The sequence below is a fragment of the Penicillium crustosum genome (genome assembly GCF_028827405.1).
Source record: "Penicillium crustosum strain IBT 35664 chromosome Unknown utg000001l_segment0_segment0, whole genome shotgun sequence".
Classification (NCBI taxonomy): domain Eukaryota; kingdom Fungi; phylum Ascomycota; class Eurotiomycetes; order Eurotiales; family Aspergillaceae; genus Penicillium; species Penicillium crustosum.
Genome location: NW_026623122.1, coordinates 2,678,813 through 2,698,540, shown reverse-complemented (window position 1 = coordinate 2,698,540; position 19,728 = coordinate 2,678,813). Strand labels below are relative to the sequence as shown.

Below are 19,728 nucleotides of genomic sequence, written 5' to 3'. Positions count from 1 at the left end.
TATCCGGTCATTAGTATTCATACATTGTATTAGTCTGAAGGATGAAAAGTCAAAATCCTTTACAGGAATAAAATTATTGAGGTACCGCGTACAGCAGAGCAAATTTGCTCTTTTTGCGAGTTGGATGTTCCCTCAAGCGTGCGCATATCTCGGCTGAATCGTCCGAAGAGCGGTTCGGACGATTGTCTGTTTGTCAGCAGGGAGGAAGGGCACCTCGGGTCATCACAACCACAACGAGAAGCGCGTCGGACATCTCCAGTACTAATCATCTCGGTCCAAACTTTTTGGTGGCGTATTTTCACAATTTTTCACTCGGTCAAAGGCTAGTCTCACTTGCCACGGTTGCAGCTTGTGGCAGCGTACGCACCGAATGATGGCTCCCTCGGACGAACCCGCACCGAAGCGCAGAAAGGTTCGCAAAGGTACACACAGCTGCTGGGAGTGTAGACAGAGAAAGGTCAAGTGTACTTTTCCATCGCTAGATGATGATGATGCGATCTGCATCAATTGCCATCGTCGAGGCACGAAATGCACCAGTCAAGTGGACTTGGACAGACCGGAAATGGCTGAGAGCGACACAGGGGATGCTAAGCAAGACGGTGCTGTTAATACACGGCTGGTGGGTGATAATAGTGTCCGTTCTCAACGAGATGCCACTGTTGGATGTTCACCACCGACTCCCTTTTCAATACACCCAACGCTGGCATCGTCAGTGCATGGCAAAGTTAGTCAGCATCTTCACATACCTAGGTACGCGGCCATATATTAATGACATAATAAAGGAAAGGAATGTATCTAGTCGCCTACAGACTCGGGAATCATCAAGCCAACTCCGGGCACCTCAGTTGCCACCAGCGCCAGTGTCTAGTAATGGCTCCATTTCGGAGGTTTCCGCATATCCCAGCATCACTCAAGCCCTACGAAGTTCTCTCCCTCCTCGGAAAGATATTGAAATCCTCCTTGAAAGCCTCAGCAGCATGTCAATATTCTGCTACAAATCTAGCTTCGAGCTATGCAGCTCGTGGCCAAGCGAAAAAGCCGAAGAACAAATACCAACAGCCAGTCTCCTATATTCCGAAAGCCACCCAGTGTTGTTGGCAAGGCAAATGCTGCTTTTCGTAGTAGGGTTACAACACCTGTCTCCCACAAAAGCTATACCTGGCCTCACAAAGCATCATCGCGCTATCATGGAGCAGCTAGCAGACTCAGCCATTAGGCTGGTGAATACGAATGACGTCTTGCTTGGGACATTGGAAGCTCTCGAGAATCTTATCCTTGAAGGCTTCTATCACATAGATCGCGGCAACATCCGACGATCCTGGATCACAATGCGCCGTGCTGTCATGACAGCACAGCTATTGGGTTTGCATCGACCAGGCCACTATCGCTTCAAAGTCGTCAACCCGCAGAGCGATCTTGATCCTGCGGCCATGTGGGCCTGTGTGGTTTCCACGGAACAATTTCTGTGCTTGCTACTGGGTCTACCCACAAGCACCAGCGGTGTGAGTTTCGCAATCCCTAGAGTTGAGAGCGGCAACTTGCCCATACTCATTCCGGATATGGTACCCAAAATTATCGAACGCAATCAGATGCACTCACCCCAAGAAGCACTTGACATGACTCAAGAGCTAGATCAAGAACTGCTGAAGGGCATTGAGCAATGGCCGCCTGCGTTCTGGCGGCCATTACAATTTACGGATCTCAAGGTAGACTCGGCGGAGGCCTTCTGGGAAACTCGACGAGCTTGGGACCATGTATTTTATTACTCTTTGGTGAACCAGCTACATCTGCCATATATGCTAAACCCAAGGCATGCCTCGCAGAGGGTGTACTCGAGAATCGCCTGCGCAAACGCCAGCCGTGAAATCTTGAGCAGACAGATTGCGATCCGTACGTTCAACCCAGTCACGGCCGGCTGTCGGATGGGCGATTTTATAGCTCTGATTGCTGGTATGACACTGATGCTGGCTCACATTTTGAGCCACTGTAACAAGGGCACGGAAAACCTCCTCATACATCACCGAATTGGAGATCGGGTGACGGTGGAACGAGCTCTTGAGTGTATGGAATCCATGTCGGAGCTGCATGAGGATGTCCTCACAGCGAAATGTGCTACCCTTCTTAAGAATTTGTTGGATATTGAAGCGGGTCCTACACAGGGCCACTCGGATTTCGGCCAAGAAAACGACCAAAACTTCTTGGTAGTGAAGGTACCGTACGTTGGTGCCATCAGAATTTCGCGAGATGGTATTTCTATTACGCCCATTGAAGCAGAGCAGGAGCAAGTTCTCCATGAGGGTGTGACAATTGGTGGCTTTGGATCCATCCATGTCAGAACACCACAAGTCTCCGACCATCATACATCTACCGGCCTGGTCACACCCGATACTGCAGCCTCACAAGGAACCGCACAGGCAGTGGAGACATTATCAGCACGGAAGCACGGAGGACAGGTTGCCCAGGCCACGTCTAGAGAAATTTTTGCACTTCCAGAAGAGGCATTCCCGGATGCTTCTGCTGGCATGGAGGACTGGCTTTTCCAAGGCCTTGATACGGCCTTCTTTGATGTGCTGATGAGCGGAGCTGGGGAGCCGCTGAACGGTACTGACTCTGAAGGATGGAATTTTACAATTTCCCCATGAATGATGGCAATTAATGATTTGTAAACTCCAGGAGTTTTCCTGATTTGTTTGCTATGGACTTTTGGTATGGATGTTGGTGCTCAGAGTCTTAATACAGGCTAATCTACGGGCAGATGCCGTTTTCTCATGCCACCGAAAATTGGCTAAGTACTATAATGTTTATATTAGTTGCGAATCCCTTCTATCCTTCCGTCTGCGATTTCATACCATTTTAGAACTTTAGATCGGACGTCTATACCATCTCCAATCCTTTATCAAACATACTGGATTTGGAGTGAAGAGCAATCACGGGAAATTCTTGAGAAATATAAAGGCCCGGGGAAAGGTTCAACGGCTGCATGGTTTAAAGGGCGAGAATTAGAATGAGGATCCAGATTCATATCTTCTAGTAAGCCTATATGGCGTCAATAATCTACCGAGGTCGTCATTCTCGTGTTTGATGACGCTAATTGCGTTGACAGGGGCCTGAACATGTCGGCATTTGTGATAATTGACAAATTTCCGAACTCTAGCAAACCACGATCCTGCATGTTGGTGATGGATTTTCTGTTTTTCTCTTCGTCTTTTAATGGGGTATGTCCTGGGGAAAGATTTTGGGAATTTAGGAGCAGAGCACACACTTTTGCTGCCTTGCGGCATCTATCTCCAACAAATTCCACTCCTCAATGGCGTGATATATAAGGATATTAGGACTCCCCAAACGGGATAAGTGACCTATGACAAGCAATTGTTCACTTTAGCTTAGCATGCTTAGCATCCTATTCAAGCGATGCAGATGAGTTAGCTGGAGTGCTCGGCTAATGCTCCAATCTATCCGCTGGGGATTCTGAGGCTATAAAACGGACACCCCGGTCAACACGTTGGTATTTTGCAAGGTTCAATCATTGTCTGTCAAGATGGCCGACTTATCATCTCCAGTTAAAACAAAAACCAATGTGTCGAAACAAGCATCCGTTATTGCCGAAGTGCAAGAAAGCGATGAACCCCATCGTGATATTTCTGGTGACGTGATCGAGGATGGCCTACGAAGGGGGCTTAAGGGTCGTCAATTTATGATCATCGCCCTAGGTAGTATTATCGGTCCAGGTTGCTTTTATGGTTTAGGCTATGGAATCTACGAAGCTGGCCCGCTGGGGCTCTTGATTGGCTTTTCTATTGTCGGTGAGTTGTTTCCCATCATAAATACATCCAAATGTTTTTCACCAGGTTGACAAAATCTATAGGAATCTCAGTGTGGATTTTAATGCAAAGTGTTGGAGAGATTGCTACACTGTTTCCAGTTCATGGTGGCTTTGTTGAGGTATATGAAATATCAGCTAATGTTAATCTCAGCCGTTTTGAGTATCCTGCTAACCTCCTTTATATAGCACTGTGATCGATTCGTGGATCCAGCCTTCAGCTTTGCAGTATCTTGGCTGTATTATTTTATGTGGAGTGTATTTCTAGCATCGGGTGAGTGTCATCAACAAGCAAGAAATGGTCTTCACACTAATCAAGTTCCAAAGATTGGAATAACGCCACGGTCTTCCTTGGATTCTGGATTCCCGATACCATTATCCCCGTCTGGGCTTGGTACATCTTGTTCTTCGTCTTCTTCTCGATTTTAACAACCCTTGGGGTGAATTTCTATGGGGAGACTGAATACTACTTTGGCATGTTCAAGTTCCTGTCACTGATCGTGCTATTCTTCATTTCGATTCTTGCCGATACTGGGGCGTTCGGAAATGGGTATGTCGGATTCAGATACTGGAAAGAACCATATGGTCAGTATTCCTACATTTTTATAAATCCCAAGGGAATTGACTCACGAGTCTGACATTATGTTAGGTCCAATCCGAAATGGAATTAATGGATTCGGTCAAGTATTTGTTCTGGCAGCCGCATACTACGTTGGAACCGAAATTGTCTCTGTCGCCGCGGGCGAGTCTAAAAACCCCCAACGCGACGTTCCTCGTGTGAGTATATCGGGTAAAAATGTGTCCTTTGACGTAGGTTTGACGCTAATTTTTGTTTAGGCCACCAATTCTATCCTATATCGTATCCTGTTCGTCTTTATTGGAATGTCATTTTTCCAAGGCCTGATCTGTCCCTCAACATCGGATGATCTGGTGCATCCAGCCTCTAAAACGGCATCGTCTCCGTTTACTATTGGCTTCAGGCTTGCTGGGTGGAAGTCCTCCGGGCATTTCGTCAACGCCATAATCCTCATCGCCTTCATTTCCGCCGCGAATGGAGTAGTTTACATCCAATCACGAACGCTTTACTCTCTCGCTCTGAAACGGAAAGCGCCCTCATTCTTCGCAATAACAAATGCTAGGGGAGGTCAGCTAATTTTGTCATTTTATCCTCCCTCTGATAGAAGCTGATACCGTGTACAGTCCCATACCCGGCAATCATCTTCTCAAATATGTGGGGCTTCTTGGGTCTGATGTCCTTGCAAACAACAGCTGGAAGCCTCTTTTCCTATTTCACCTCTTTCGGCGGCACAGCAGCCTATATCGCATGGGCTGCTATCACATTTGCCCAGCTTAGGGTCCGCGCTGCCGCAAAGAAGCAAGGTATTGACGCCAAAGAATTCCCCTTTAAAGCGCCGGGTCATATTTCGATCTACTGGGGCAACTTCTTTTTCAATATTTTCCTGCTCTTGATTCAAGGTTTCACAGTATTCGAGGCGCCTTTCAACTATAAGTCATTTATCGCTTCTTATATTAGTATTCCGGTGTTTCTCCTGATGTTCATTGGGTACAAATGGTGGTTCAAGAGTAAATGGTCAGTCATTCCCACTTCATATCAAAATAACAGTCGATACTCACATTCGAATTTTTTCTTTAGGGTATCATTGGATCAAATTCACTTCCCAGACAGACTGACATGGTCTTCTGAAGATTCGGACAAGACAATAAAAAGATCATGGGGCAGAAGGCTCTTGGAAATCTTGAAAGAATAGCTGTTTCGGATTCATGATCACAATACATTAGCAAGACAAGTAACAAGAAACTCCATAATTTACCTCATAATTCCCTCCCACACTCAACATAATATATACGACATAGGGTATGGAAAACAGGGCTTCCCGTCCTATTCTGCACTATTCCGCGACAATTATTTGTGCCTCTGGTGCGGAAACGGGAAAACTATACATGGTAGCTAGCGTATAGCTTATAAATCAGTGCTTTCGATGACACTTCTTAGCTTAATTACAGTGGAATGTCTATAGCTAGTCACATTTGGGTAAGTTGTTAACCCTGTACAAACGGACACCCACCACCACTACTCCCGCTGCTAATCTGGCCCTCGCCGCTGATTTGACGAAACATTGCCATAGGGTCATACCAGATATCAAGACTCAGCACCTGTAGTTTATCATTGACCTTGGCCACTGTAAGTCCTTCAATATCAATCGGGCCACCGTGCGCCTGAACTTTGACCTGTTCACCGGAGCTAGGATTGTAAGCATAAAACCAAACAATAATAGATAGTGGTGATCAGATACCTATTGTATCCCACATAATCATGCTTCATCTCACCCCAATGTCTCCACCGAAAGGCAACAACGGGAGGTCCGGAGTATACTTCAAGTACCTCCCAAGCAAACGTTGGCATCATCCGCTTAAACGACTTGTGCGAATCGTTGAAATTGTTGTGTGCAGGATCATAATACTGACTCGCAGTCAGGAGAGCATTATAAGTCCCCACTTCTAACATATGGTGACCTGTTCGTCGTTCACCACCGTTCACGGAAACTGTGTATACGTCGGGATCTATGGTACGCCATTCGGATAGGTTCGTCTTGAAGGAGGCTTCGATTTCCCAGTTCTTCACGAGATTTTCAACCAGGAAAGGGAGACTGTTGGGTTCGTGGGTCTTTGTCTTAGCTGTATAATGTAAGTAATGGAATTCATATGACTAGGAACAGGAGGGAGATACTTTTTTCATAAAAGGCTCTTGTCTTGGAGTAATCCGGAGGATTGCCATGGCGCCAGGCCGCACTGATGTCTTTAAGGACAGCATCGGGATCAAGTACATAATCAGGTAATTCACTCATTATGAAGTATAGTAGAGTGAGAACTGAGTAAGAAAATAAAACAGAAAAAAAAAGACTGGGAAATAACGATTTTATATCACCCCTCTCCTACAACCCCTGTCCCGTCTTCCCTATCCTATGGCCCCTAGTCAATGAACATGGGTATATATGGATGTAACCTACGTGATAGGATCGTGTTCCTATGTTAGACTGGGATATGCCCCCCCCTAGACCGTAAATGGGAACCGAGGTCTTTGTTATTGTCTAGTGGTAAAATTGACCGTATTTTTTCCCACAATTGTGAACCGAGATTGTTCTAAATTCCCTTGAGTACTACTCGGCTCGAATCGGAACACACAAATGTTAGGTTCCCTCAGCTTTGTACGAGCCTGTAATTCGATGCCGAGGGTATAATGGATGGAAGAGTCACATCCGGATTTGTTTGGATCAGTAAAAAAGGAATGCCCGATGAACCTAATCTGAAGACGATAGTATACAGTGGTGTTCCATGAGTATTTGACCTTGGGTACTTCGGGTCCCACCTTAGGATCTGACCGCCATTCTAGACCGCCTACTGTATTAGTATATTAAATCTCGCGCGTCCTAAACACGCTAGCATATGCGCTGTATATTAACGCGTTTTGAAGAGATTTTCGCACTGTTTTCTTATTCTATATACTAAAACATGCCTCCTATACGTGGGAAAAGAGGCCCAGAGCTTGACTGTCTTACTAGAGCTAAGATCTGTGAACTGCATAGTACCAATGGTTGGGGTGCAACAACTATAAAAAAGAAGCGATTTCCAGATATTCCACGCTCAACTATTCAGTATACTCTTACTCAAGAGTCAAAGCGTCAAAAGCAACAGTCTTTAGCACGCTCAGGGGGGCCAAGGAAGCTTACTGAAGACGACCGTGACCATATATATGAGACTATACAACAAAACCCGTCAATCTTAGTCGCAGACCTACTCGCAGAGGTCGATTATAAGGTTAAACGTACCTCAATTTGGCGGCTGACCCATGAAATGGGCCTTCGAAAGTGGCGGAAAATGCAACGGCCTACTTTAACACCTCTATCTGCTGAAAAACGCCTTACTTGGGCGCGAAGATATGAGCACTTCACTTCTGAGGATTGGGCCCGTGTGTATTGGTCTGATGAGTGTACTATTGAACGTGGTATCGGTCAGCGTCGAGAATGGACATTTACCCGTCCAAAGGACCAGCTTTGGGAGCACGAAGAAGAGGGCCATCAAGTCCAAATGATACCAACCCGTGGAAAACAGATTAAACAGATGTTTTGGGCTGCCTTTTCTGGTCTTCCGCGACGCTCTGGTTTAATTCCATTATTTGGTGATCCTCAGTCTCGCCGCGGTGGTGTTTCATCTCGGACTATTGAAGAGCTTTACCGGCGTGTTCTTCCAACACTTCTTAATAGTATTGATCAAGATGCTATTTTTCAACAAGATAACGCACCGGTACACACTGCCTATATCATTCAGGGGACTCTTAATGAGCTTGGATGTGATATTATGGAGTGGCCTCCCTATTCGCCCGATTTGAATCCAATTGAGAACCTATGGGCGCTCCTAAAGGCCGAAATACTGAAGCGACACCCTGAGCTAATACAGCTCCCAAATAACGAAACTACGCTTGATCTACTAGTCGACGCTGCCCAGGAAGCTTGGGAGGGGCTAGATATTGAGATGTTTAAGCATCTATCTGATACTATGCCTCATAGAGTTGCTGATGTTATTAAATATGAAGGTTGGCATACTAGCTATTAAATTGGATTGAATTTTCGAGGTTTCTGTCTGGCAATATTAAAAGTGGGCCTACAAAGTGGGCCCACGGCCGAAGTACCCAAGGTCAAATACTCATGGAACACCACTGTATATACACATTTTATTATAGGGTATCCCGATAAGTCGGTATCCCCTAGGCCCTAAATGGGAACCGAGATTTTTGTTATGGTTTAACAAAATTAGCTGTATTTTTTTCCCACATCTTAGTCTAAGATAATTTTGGGCCAAGTAAGATCTTGAAATGAGCCAATCAAATCCGATGTAATATGGGTTATACAACTATGTTGTATGGCCTATGTGAAACATAATATTTCCGCTTTGTCCCCCGCCCCCGATGTATATATTAAAAATTTCCTATTACGTAGCCTTTTTATCCCGATGTACGGCAGGTTTTAAACGCCATCGCGCCAACTCCTGCTTCTCACCCTATCTACTCCATAAAGCGCACTCACCATTCTCACCCGCTCGCGCAACTCCAAACGCTTAAGTTGATTCTTAGCAGCACTTGAAATTGGTAGTGTTCACTATATGCAGAAAAGATAACAGCCATTTCATTGCTAAGCGTACCGCACGGTCATCCTATTCAATCTCAATCTTTTCTCGTGTCAGATTTGTCCATTGTAAAACTAAACCTTCCAATGTCTCTTCCATTACCTCGTCAATAGCTGAGGGCAGTGATAGGTCGTTCTTTGCAGTCTTGGGCGTCAGGGTGGTGGATTCGTTGACCTTGTCATATTCTGCGCTTTTTTCCAATTTACGGCAAGGAGAGTTCATTCGACGATATTTATAACTCGAGCCTTCTTCTTCCGATTGTCCATCTTGTCTTGCAGTCTTCTCTGCATCAGATACTGCATGACTGATCAAATTTTGATTTAAACAAGTGCGAGTGCGGCCACAGGGTGCATCATCATTATCAGAGCAAGATTGGAACCGCTTGATGCTCACTTCTTGTTTTCTCTCTTTGTTTCTAGACCATTCACGCTCCTCGGGCTTTCTGCAATATTTGTGCTGAGAGTACTGTGCGGCATAGCCTAGGCCTATAACTCCAAGGACTGCGGAGATTTCTCGTGAGCGGCTGCGATGTTTCTTGCTTCTGTGCCGCCGCCGGTCTTCGTGATCTGAGCCCGGTGAGCTGCTGTAGCGATCTCTGTGGCTGCGGCTGCGGGTGCGGCTGCGCGTTGAGCGTCTACTGTAGGTATCGGATGAGTCATAGGGCGCGCTAGGACTGGATAGCTGCCGGTAGTAGTGCTCATCGGGAATGCTACCTGTGACGGGGTCGACCCCGTATTCGACCAGGCCGTTTAAGTCGCGGGATAGATCGGGGTAAAACTGTGATGGAGCGGCACAGCGAGGCCTTGAGCGGTGTTGGGCGCGGCTTGTGCCATCCCTCTCATCTTCCTGGAGTTTACCATTTTCGTGGAGGCCCGTGGCGGCAGCAGTAGCAGCTCCGGCATTAACGATTGGAAGAGCCTGTTTGGGTCGACTTGTGGAGCGAGACCGTTCACCCTGTTCTTCATCCTTCGCCGATCGACCTCGACGAATAACCCGAGAACGGGAGCGAGTGCGAGATCGGCCTTGACGGTCTCCAGCTCGCAATGAAGCCACACCAGCAGCCACGGCAGCAGCACCAACTCCTAGCTCTAGAAGAATCTGTGCACGAGAGTGCGAATGAGAGCGACTGCGACTGCGACGACTCCGGCCATGTATGCTGTGGCGATGAGAAGAACAGTCATCTTCAAAAGAATGAGCACGGTGGCGGCTCTTGCTACGGTGGTAGTAGCCCCGAGCACGCGATGCAGGATTCACGGCGACTGCACCAAGCCCACCGGCACCAAAAGTCTTACTGATACGGCTGGCGCCATGGTTAACTTCTCCACGGCTTTTCTTGCTGTGGCTGCGGAACAATTCAGCGGCGCCAGCACCCACCAATTCACCCTCTACGAGATGACGGCGATGGTGAGGACAGTCTTCATAGTCGTGGGTTTCCTTCGGGGTGTAGACTGTATTGTCATCGCTGCTGAAATCATGGTCTTGATTACCGCCACGATGACTGGCCCGGGAGATGGAACCATCAGGATCTAGTCTACGCCGGGAAGAAAAGTCGTATTCGTGGACTCGACTGTGGCGATGGTAGTAGTATGGGTCCTCTTCGGTGTTAGAATGGCGAACAACATCATACTCAGATTCCCGAGGGCTGACATGAGCATGCTGGGCTTCACGAGTAGGTACCGATTGTTCTCGAGTGGTTACAGGGGCAGGAAAATAAGCGTCCCTGAATTTGAAGAATGGGTTATCAAAGATTTGGGTCGCTGTGTGGCCATGAGTATATTGGAATAGAGCAGCATCTACTGAATGTACGTTTACAACACCATTCCGGATTCTAATATGTCGACTCTGTTCCAGGCTATATTGGTATGCGTCGATTTCATGGAGTAACCTTTGAACGAGTGTGTGATACTTCCTTAGTTCTGTTGAAAGAGGGGGCAGCGGTTTCTCGGTGCTCAAGCTCCTGGATGACTCCTGGTGAGACCCATCATCATTACAGATACTAAATGCTTGGATAGAGCTGCTGAGCTGATCGAATTTGGCAATGTTCGCTTTCTTCTCTTCGAGAAGTATGTGAATTAGGTTTCTTTGGTCAGTGAGAGTAGATTTTACTTTCCTCTTGTTCAGGGTTAGAAGGATTCGAATATTTGAGTTAAGCATACTTGTGAAGCTCCCCCGCGTACATGATAACATGTAACATCAGCAACATGGTCGACTTGAGCCTCTCCAAATTGCTCTTGAGGAGATCCAACTTCGGCCCAAGCAGTGCAACGGTTACTTTGCGGGCACCACGGGTAAAGTAATTTTTTCGCCATCTTGATTATGTTTTTCGATTGCGTTTTCAATTTGTTGGAACACTGCTTTGCATTCCCGTAAGACTTCTTGTGCTATGCGAAAGGCCTGCTCCGAGCAAAGCTTTGCCTGGTCGTCCTGTTCGAGGGCTTTGGCGAGCTCATTGAGAATGCTTCAGGTGAGTGGCACGTCGCAGGAAAGATCTTGCATAGATTGGTTTGCGACCTTCACAGTGCGGTGAAATGTACAAAGCTTGACAGATAATTTATCACCAAGGCATGCGATCTGTAGTATGCTGGCGACGATCCCAAGAACCTCGAGCCCAGACATTGCGCACTTCAGTGATAATTGTGTACAGAGTAGCTCTGCTTTTGAATCAAGATGGGATTTGTTGCGGTACAACATATATTGCTTATGCTACGAATGTCAAATGGTGGCTGTGTGTAGATGCTAAGATAGCAATTGTTTCAGGTGCATCGACCTTATTGGACTATCGGCTGAAAGGGGTAATGCGGCAACTTGAGGCTGATTCTCACCTTGCCTAGAGTGCACTCAGCCTTTTCACGCTTCCACAACCCAACACTTGCAATCTTTTACTATATAACCCCCTTCCACACCTAACCTGATACATACGACCATAGGGTGTGGAAAACAGGGCTTCCCGTCCGCTCAGCCGTACTTAAGCCACACGCCGGTGAGTTAGTAGTTGGGTGGGTGACCACCAGCGAATCCTCACTGTTGTATGTTTTTTGATGTGTTTTTTTTTTGATTCATTTGGAAAGTGCCTTTTGCCGCCCTACTCTTCACCCTCCAGCCCATTCACCTGAACGCCCTGAATATCTTGCATGCCCCTGACCGCTGACGTGTCCTTCCCCTCCCTCTAAACTGATTTCGGAAGGAGAAAAATCGCCCAAAATACCCTCGGCGCTAACTGCGACACACAAGCAATGCGCCGAAACACGTATTTCTATAGGAACAAAAACTCCCCCTTCCCTATAACATTCTGAACTGTATTTCCATTTGAGTTTTCCACACACGCCAAAGTCTTCCCCTCGAGAGCAGCCTCTCTGTCTCTGATGGCGGAAAACAATTTAAAGAATTTGAGACGTTTGGCGAAGAAATACAACATCCGTTTTCGCCTTTCTAGCGAACCATTGCCCGACTGTCACGCTGACACATTCAAGAACATCGAAGAGTTGGGAAGTTATCGATTCGAGACATATGCTGAAAATGCCAGCATTAGATCTGCTGAAGAGCCCTGGGCTCGGCACACCAAATCTCGGGCCGAATGGCTGGCTCATCGAGCTGCGAAGTTGTTCGAGCAAAATCGCAATGAAGCAGGCTGGCGTTTTGGACTAGAGAACGATGTATTGCGAAGGTTTACTGTTGAAGTAGCATGGTAGGCACTTTATTGACTTTCCGGGCCATGAAATTCAGCTTTCATCATTGCAATCTCTCATTGCAGCCTGGCCACACTCAACGCGAATTCGCTAACAAGAAACAGCCCAAAGTGTAGAGCTAGAATTTGGAAATCAGAAATTCAAGCAACAATCAAAAACAACGAACATTATTCAAAGCGGCTGGAAGAACGTCAGAATTTACGGAAGCCTTGCGAGTGCTCTTACGGAAAACATCTCTATGACTTGTGAGAAAAACTTTACGCTGCCTCTTGAATGATCAATCTGCTAATATATGCTCTTTTTCCTAGCTATGAGACCGGGACGAACAATCTGTTTGAGGATCGGGCCGAAGAATTCATTCTTTATGAAGGAATCCTGCGATCAGAACTGAAGAAACAAGGCCCGGACCGTGTCTACGGGCTGAAGAATACAAGGAATCTTGACTCTCTGCTCTCCAGCCTAGCACCGCCAGAACTTGCAAATGAGCCTGGCGATACTGTTGCTGACGTGATAAAGCACACTCCATTCAGCTCGGATGTTGATCCTCTGCTTTTTCCTTTTTTACTCCTTGAGGCAAAGTCCGAATCTAGCAACAGCGGATTTGATGCCATACAAATACAGTCTGCTTTTCCAATTCGGGCCCTCTTGAAATTGCAAGAGGATCTACAATCTAATTCCCCTATATCCGATCCCGCAATGGCTCCGCTAGTCTGGTTCCTTGCATGTCGGGGTGATGCGTGGAGGGTCTACGGGGCTTACCTAGCCCCTGGACAAAACGAAAGCCCAACTTTCTATGTGAGTACAACGGGTGCATAACTTAATTAAAGACTAACACGTGAAGGAAATATCTCTGCTATGGTCTGGCTCTTTGTTACATAAAGATCAGGCTCTGCAACTTGTGCTCATTGTTGACTACATTATGGATTGGGCCCGCGATATCTACCGCCTTGAGATTGTGAGACATCTCAAATCCATTGTCACTGGACAAATCTCAGACCAAATGAGCTTCCAAGATAGCGATATCTTTTCTACATGCGGAAGGGTCTTCAACTGGATCCCACCTCCGCGAAGTATCGCAGCCGAGGACATTGCAGAATCAAGTTTCACAGCGAACCGGGATCAATTTGAATCGAGTTTGTCAACTCATGAAGCAATGCTAAACACCCCAATTCCAAATACGGAGCTTGGATCTCTTCGCTCTGCCTTTATTTCGAATTTTCGCTTTGTTTGTCTTTACATCACATCTGATTTGGTCCCAAGTCTACTGGAAATGATCGGAGGCAAATATGAGACCAGAGCCAACATTGAATCGGTTGCTCGGCAGCTGATCAATTTCGTCACACAGTTTGACGAGGTGTTGGTGATGTCAGGGAGGGATCTTGAGTTGCTTGAGATGCTCTGGACTGGAGTCAGTCATTCGAGCCCCGAGGCTTATCCCGAGGAATTCTTTGTTATCATGGAGACGAGTTGGTATTTCAGTACTTCTTGGGATATTAAGCGAGAAATCTCATGCTTGGCGATCTCCAGAACAGCTTTTGATATTTTGAAAAAGACCGCCAACTTTAGAGTCAAACATAAAGGTATCGACAAACTTGAACGGTCTGAACGGATTTGTCACGAAAAGGCAATACGAGATTTGGTCGACTGCCTGACATCCGCATCTCCATGGCAGGTTCTGCTTGCTGCTATTTCTTGCACTCTTGTCACAATCTATCCATTCCCGTTGCGGAAAAGACATGATTTCACGCCTGCACTGGAGGCTCTCGGGTTTGGGTACATCCGAGAGGCAAGAGTGCAGCCCTTTATCCAAAGAATTTTATGTCGAAAGATGTGGGCTCCGAAGAAGCATGTAACTGTCACACGTCGAGAAATGAACGCTGCTCTGCGGAGCGGGATGACAGCTGAGGAGGTTTTCGCCTCGAAACGGGATAGACGTCCCAGGCATACAGACATGTCGTTCAAGCGTATATCAGAATGTCAGAAGCATATTGTGAATGCCGAAGGTCATTTGCATGAACACTGTGCTAGATGCATTCTGAGCCTTGAACGACACAAATCACAATTTGGCCATGGATATTTGGATAGGCGGAATCTACCCGTGGTATCAGCCTACAAAACGGTCATTCTAGTGTCATTGGAAAAAAATAATCCGGCTAGGTCTATTGTGCGCGCCGATATATGCGTTTTCGGATTAGGCGAACTTGATGGTATTCGAGACAATTACTCAATTGCTTCAATGATTGAAGAAATGACACTACCCGAGTCCTTCATATTTCACACCATTAAATCGAACCCCGAGCATTTTCAATGCTATCCAGATGAGATTAAACACAATTTGCCCCTGCCATATCGTTCCATTTCCGACAAAGAAAGATTGCAAATCACGGACTGGGTTCTTGAATTGAGAGGTCATGACCGAGCTTCTAGACAGGATATCCTATATTCTGAATGGGAGCACAACCAAAGCTTTATGTTCCTTTTAAGTATCGGTCACTCAGAACACGAAGCTTCACTCATGCTGCGGCATAAACCTTGGGGTAATTATCAAACCACGTCTGACTTGGCCAGGCTTATAGCTAGGCAACATGGTACAAAGCAAACTCCATATTTACCAAGTGCTCCATTGCGGCGAACTTCAAAAATCGCAGGGGATGAGCTTGTTATTCACTTTGGTTCCTGGGACGAGGGAAGAAGGTTCCTGTGGCGACAATACCCACGGCAAATCGAAAATATTGCCACGGTTAATATTGAGGACGGCAAAAAACACACGCTGGAAAGTTCTGACAGTGAGCTAGAGCAAGAGTTGTTTGAAAGCAGCTAGAGAAATTTGTTGATTTAACTAAATGAAATTGCTGCTCAAGGTATCCACACTCTAGAGGTTTTTGAGCTCTCATGCAAGACCTCACATTATATAGGGTAGCAAAGTCTGTTGACACTTGAAAATCGCCCTGTTTCAACTACCCATATTTTTGTCAGTTAAGTTAATCACATAAGGGGTTTTGCTTAGATATTTATATAACGCGTTATTTACCGTAATATTTTGCACACTTCTTTGCGGTAAGGATAGCATAATATATGAAAAGTAAAAGCTGCTGTGAAATTACTCCGCCCATTTTCACCCATTCGACAACCAATCCACCAGAAAGACTAATAACCAATCTGTTGGGTGCCTGGATGCCTGAGACCATCATTGGGACCGGACCTAGACAGCTAGATTAGTTCTTCCTCTCTCTCTTTCCCCCTCTTCCCCTCCCTGTCCGTTCTTTCTTTTAGCAATCCCAGTGCATTCAATCACACAATCCAGAGAGAAAACTTTCGATCGACTCGACAAATCAGATTAAATTCGTCCAATTATGGCTGATGTTGACACCGATGATGAGGGAGGAGCCCACCCCCACATTCTCGACAGAACAGCCAATCCCATAAATCCCAATGTCACTGTCTTGAACAATCCAAACGTTCTTACGACGAAAAATCCCGTTACAGATGTTGATGATGACGACCAAGAAAGTGATGATGGTCTCAGACACCTTCACACCCAGACCAAGGTCTACCTGAGATCGCGTTGGCGAAGCTGCAGAAAGTCAGGATGCTAGAATACAATTCCAAGAACCTACTAGGATGAACGTAGGTATGAGATACCAACTGACGCCTCTATTCCCGGAGCACCTGATCAATAGTGATCTGCCCCGTCCGAAGGAGGGACACCCAACGTACGCCAAATGGAAGTGTTAGTCTCGCATCATAGCAGGATAGATGTTCAACCAGATCGATACGACATTATAGGATAAGCTCCAAAATCTCACCAAAACCCCGAAGTACGCCGATAATATATTCAACGAACTTATAGTGATGACCTAAGGGAGTGACAAGATGTAGACCGCATTTATTGAGATACACAAATTCGACAAGACGAAACGATCCGATGTCAGTTCAGCAAGTGAATACATCGAGTAGTATCAAAAACAGTACGTAGCAGAGTATGGGATTATACATGGCAGCTGAGATGCTGGTTTAATCGTGCCTCAGGTGGCCAGGCATACCAGGTTACCTCTTAGTTTCAATGAAAAAGTCTGGGTGGCCACAGATCTCGCACGATGCACTTTTGGTATTGAAAATAGATTTTGCTAAACGATACAGTAGGTAACTGGGACAATAGTCCGTTATCAAACAGGAAGGCAAGCTCAGAGGATACACAATGTCGTGGTGGCCATAGTTCCATTATGGTAATCAGGCCTCGAGAGCGCGTGAAATTTGGTGGGCCTCGCGCAAGGCCTTCCACTTGATGGAACTATTTTTTTTTTTTTTTTTTGGTTGTTTTATCCAAAGCAGAGATACAAAAAGCAGGTTGCACGTCGTCTTATCGCCCTTCGCGGGCATCGGGTTGACTCCGAGGTACAAAGACCATTTCCTTGGCCCCCAATGTAAGCAATACTTGGTGTCTTTCGGGGACCATATATCAGGGTTTTTCGGCCCCCATGTCTCAAATATAGTTGGCAGGTAAGTGGCTGAAGAAAGCAAAAACGCCACTAGTGTTGGGATCCCCCGATCTATACTTAGTGTGGGATAGTCTATGAAAGACTGCAGCCTATGTGGGGCGTGAAAGGAACATGAAGTCCAATATACATCAACTCCGCCATACGATACATTTGCTAAAGCCTAGTCTGATTATTGGACTTCCAAATTTACGGGGGAAAGGTCATGGAAAGTGAACTGCACGCCAAAAGGGGGAAATGTGGTCTTCAGTGTTTCTGTTCTATCAGACACCGGCAATATTTATCCTAATAGTTAGTCCCGAGCCTCGCAAACCCAGGAAAATACGTGCTTTGAAAGAAGTCTGATTCCATACGCCTACTTAATATCAAGTTTTTTTCAACTAGCTCATAACCCCTCTAATTCTGCATATACTCTGAAAGCCCTCAGCCCCGCCCCTAGTAAGCAGTATTGGGACTTCCAGGGCACTAACGGGCTCCACTGTGCCTTATCTCCACTCTTCGGCCGCTCTTCGGTGTCTACTTTCTTTATATCGGTTCTCATCAGTTGAGCGCTCATTGGGTTCTCAAGGCAGTGAGACCTTGGAGCGCTGTACTTACACTTCATATCCATGCTGCATCCTGTAGGGGAAAGACAAAAAGAAAAGCGGGTACTCTACGGGCTATCGTTCAGGTTTAGTATAGCCTCGATAACATCTCCACTTTTCTATCTGCCTTGTGATTTGTATGTTTCAAAGAGGTCCAGGAAAAAGAGACTTACACTGTATCTCTCTGGCCCCCAAATTTTGAGGTGTTGACAACAAGTTTTGTTTGATCCACAATGGGGCAACTTGGGGTCTATTCTTCGCCCCTAATATAGATATGCAGATAGTGCCATGAGAGTGAGGCATTTACCTGATATCCACAGATAGCCAACTGCCTTACCAGATGAGGCAAATAAGCTCGATATCACTCTGGTATAGTCGTTGGCATATAAAAAGGCATCGGCCCTCGCGTTCTCTGAGCAATTCATCAGAGGCATTCGGGCATTCGAACATCTTTCTGATTCCCTTCTATTCCTGCTCTCTTGCAATCCACGTCCATATTTTTAACAGTATGCAATCTACAACTACTCTGCCTAACTCTTCGGGGATCTTGCTAACTCGGCATAGATACTATCCATATTACACGAACACAAGAGTCACCGTCATATCGCAATCATGTTCAAAGGCATCTCGGATCAGTTTGGATCCATCCTCGTCACTTTGCTGTCCATACAAGGTGTTTGCTCAGCACTTGAAGTTGGGCCAAACCAGGCTTCAGGTCAAACCAATAACAAAGAGGTTGCGGAGCTGGAAGTCCGGACCAGCGATGAGTATACTATCGTCCATAAGTGGAGCGGCGGAGCCATCATCGGGACGGCTGCTTCGGTTGGCCTCGTGATTACTGGAGTTGCCAACATAATTACCAGTTGGTACAGCAGCGCACCAGACGCGCAAAAGGTCTGTGGAAAGTCAGCGACAATTAGCACCACAGGAGACGATGGAGTCGGCTATAAATACTACGTCTATTCTTACACAACTGGCTCAAACTGTGACAGCACTCAGCGAGCAAAGACCATCACCAACAAGCTCTCCGATGCATTCGATGACTTGCATTCTCAGGGAGCCTCTGCAGTGTGCCTTGACTTTGATCACCATGGTACATGGCATGGAGTGCTTGGCCTGGCAACCGTTGGCTCTGGAATTGACCCACAAGCTGCTTGCTCCGATCACCACGCAGGCGCTAAAAGGGGCGATGGTGACTTTCTTGAGCTCGAGGAAGACAGAAACACCACGAAGAGAAATGAAATTGGACTTGTGAAGAGGACTTCAATCTCCGTCTCCGAGTCAAACAAGAAATCAGGAAGCACCAAGTTCAGCGAGGCCAACAAGTCCCAGGCAGTGATCCTCGGAATTGCGAACAAGATGTATCAGCAAAGTCAAGCCGGAAGCTGCAGTAGCGTCACAGGTACCCTGCAAGACTATAACGGAGTGAGCTATTCCTATTACTTTTACGCCTCGGGACGTAACTGTGATACCACTGCTCAGATCAAGACAATGGTCTCTGCTCTTGACGATGCATGGGATGGTCTTGGAAGCACTTCGGCACTGTGCATGACAATGCAACATGGAAGTGGCACATGGAGAGGACACTTGGGTATTTCCGCAATGGAAGGCACTTACCCTGCCCAGAGTTTGTGTTAGATAAGAAGACTATACCACGACAGGTGAGTGTGAGATAGCCCCAAACAGTTGATCGAGTATTTCTTTTACTAACATTTTCTTATCGGGGACAGGAAAGACTAGAGTTTTCAACAACCTGATACATGTTTGCAATGATGCAACATCAATGCATTGCGTTGTGATCACCTGATCCTGTTTGACAGGAGTGGTAGCTACAAATAGCTTCCTCTCTCTCTTCTTCCTTTCCCCTACACACAGTGCAGTTAGCTTCAATACAGTTAAATTGCCTGCTCCACACTCCCTTAATATCTCCAGACATTGAA

At 46.3% G+C, this 19,728-nt stretch overlaps 7 protein-coding genes across 7 annotated transcripts, besides 3 other annotated features; 5 read left to right on the top strand and 2 right to left on the bottom strand.

The window, feature by feature from the left end:
- Window positions 1-373: 373 nt before the first annotated feature.
- On the top strand, window positions 374-2,642 carry N7487_001016 (uncharacterized protein; the record flags this gene model as incomplete). The annotated part of the gene is made up of 2 exons (XM_056868764.1): window positions 374-724; window positions 783-2,642. 2 exons carry the CDS (start codon window positions 374-376, stop codon window positions 2,640-2,642), a joined length of 2,211 nt encoding a protein of 736 aa, XP_056733548.1.
- An 896-nt stretch (window positions 2,643-3,538) lies between these two features.
- On the top strand, window positions 3,539-5,512 carry N7487_001015 (uncharacterized protein; the record flags this gene model as incomplete). The annotated part of the gene is made up of 8 exons (XM_056868763.1): window positions 3,539-3,803; window positions 3,866-3,942; window positions 4,010-4,094; window positions 4,148-4,405; window positions 4,470-4,597; window positions 4,658-4,964; window positions 5,021-5,404; window positions 5,475-5,512. The coding sequence occupies 8 exons, from the start codon at window positions 3,539-3,541 to the stop codon at window positions 5,510-5,512; spliced, it is 1,542 nt and encodes a 513-aa protein (XP_056733547.1).
- Window positions 5,513-5,881: 369 nt separating this feature from the next.
- Window positions 5,882-6,687, bottom strand: N7487_001014 (uncharacterized protein; the record flags this gene model as incomplete). Its single annotated transcript, XM_056868762.1, has 3 exons — window positions 5,882-6,083; window positions 6,136-6,517; window positions 6,570-6,687. The coding sequence occupies 3 exons, from the start codon at window positions 6,685-6,687 to the stop codon at window positions 5,882-5,884; spliced, it is 702 nt and encodes a 233-aa protein (XP_056733546.1).
- Window positions 6,688-9,049: 2,362 nt separating this feature from the next.
- N7487_001013 (uncharacterized protein) lies at window positions 9,050-11,638 on the bottom strand (the record flags this gene model as incomplete). The annotated part of the gene is made up of 4 exons (XM_056868761.1): window positions 9,050-11,134; window positions 11,179-11,293; window positions 11,373-11,467; window positions 11,498-11,638. The coding sequence occupies 4 exons, from the start codon at window positions 11,636-11,638 to the stop codon at window positions 9,050-9,052; spliced, it is 2,436 nt and encodes an 811-aa protein (XP_056733545.1).
- A 152-nt stretch (window positions 11,639-11,790) lies between these two features.
- Window positions 11,791-11,890: a sequence feature (Protein overlapping with rRNA (N7487_001012, KAJ5417462.1) was converted to a misc_feature.).
- A 51-nt stretch (window positions 11,891-11,941) lies between these two features.
- Window positions 11,942-12,043: a sequence feature (Protein overlapping with rRNA (N7487_001012, KAJ5417462.1) was converted to a misc_feature.).
- Window positions 12,044-12,108: 65 nt separating this feature from the next.
- Window positions 12,109-12,188: a sequence feature (Protein overlapping with rRNA (N7487_001012, KAJ5417462.1) was converted to a misc_feature.).
- Window positions 12,189-12,345: 157 nt separating this feature from the next.
- On the top strand, window positions 12,346-14,747 carry N7487_001011 (uncharacterized protein; the record flags this gene model as incomplete). Its single annotated transcript, XM_056868759.1, has 4 exons — window positions 12,346-12,707; window positions 13,017-13,503; window positions 13,550-14,672; window positions 14,737-14,747. The coding sequence occupies exons 1-4, from the start codon at window positions 12,385-12,387 to the stop codon at window positions 14,745-14,747; spliced, it is 1,944 nt and encodes a 647-aa protein (XP_056733543.1). The 5' UTR covers window positions 12,346-12,384.
- Window positions 14,748-16,061: 1,314 nt separating this feature from the next.
- On the top strand, window positions 16,062-16,304 carry N7487_001010 (uncharacterized protein; the record flags this gene model as incomplete). Its single annotated transcript, XM_056868758.1, has 1 exon — window positions 16,062-16,304. The coding sequence occupies one exon, from the start codon at window positions 16,062-16,064 to the stop codon at window positions 16,302-16,304; it is 243 nt and encodes an 80-aa protein (XP_056733542.1).
- A 2,096-nt stretch (window positions 16,305-18,400) lies between these two features.
- On the top strand, window positions 18,401-19,426 carry N7487_001009 (uncharacterized protein; the record flags this gene model as incomplete). Its single annotated transcript, XM_056868757.1, has 1 exon — window positions 18,401-19,426. The coding sequence occupies one exon, from the start codon at window positions 18,401-18,403 to the stop codon at window positions 19,424-19,426; it is 1,026 nt and encodes a 341-aa protein (XP_056733541.1).
- Window positions 19,427-19,728: the final 302 nt, after the last annotated feature.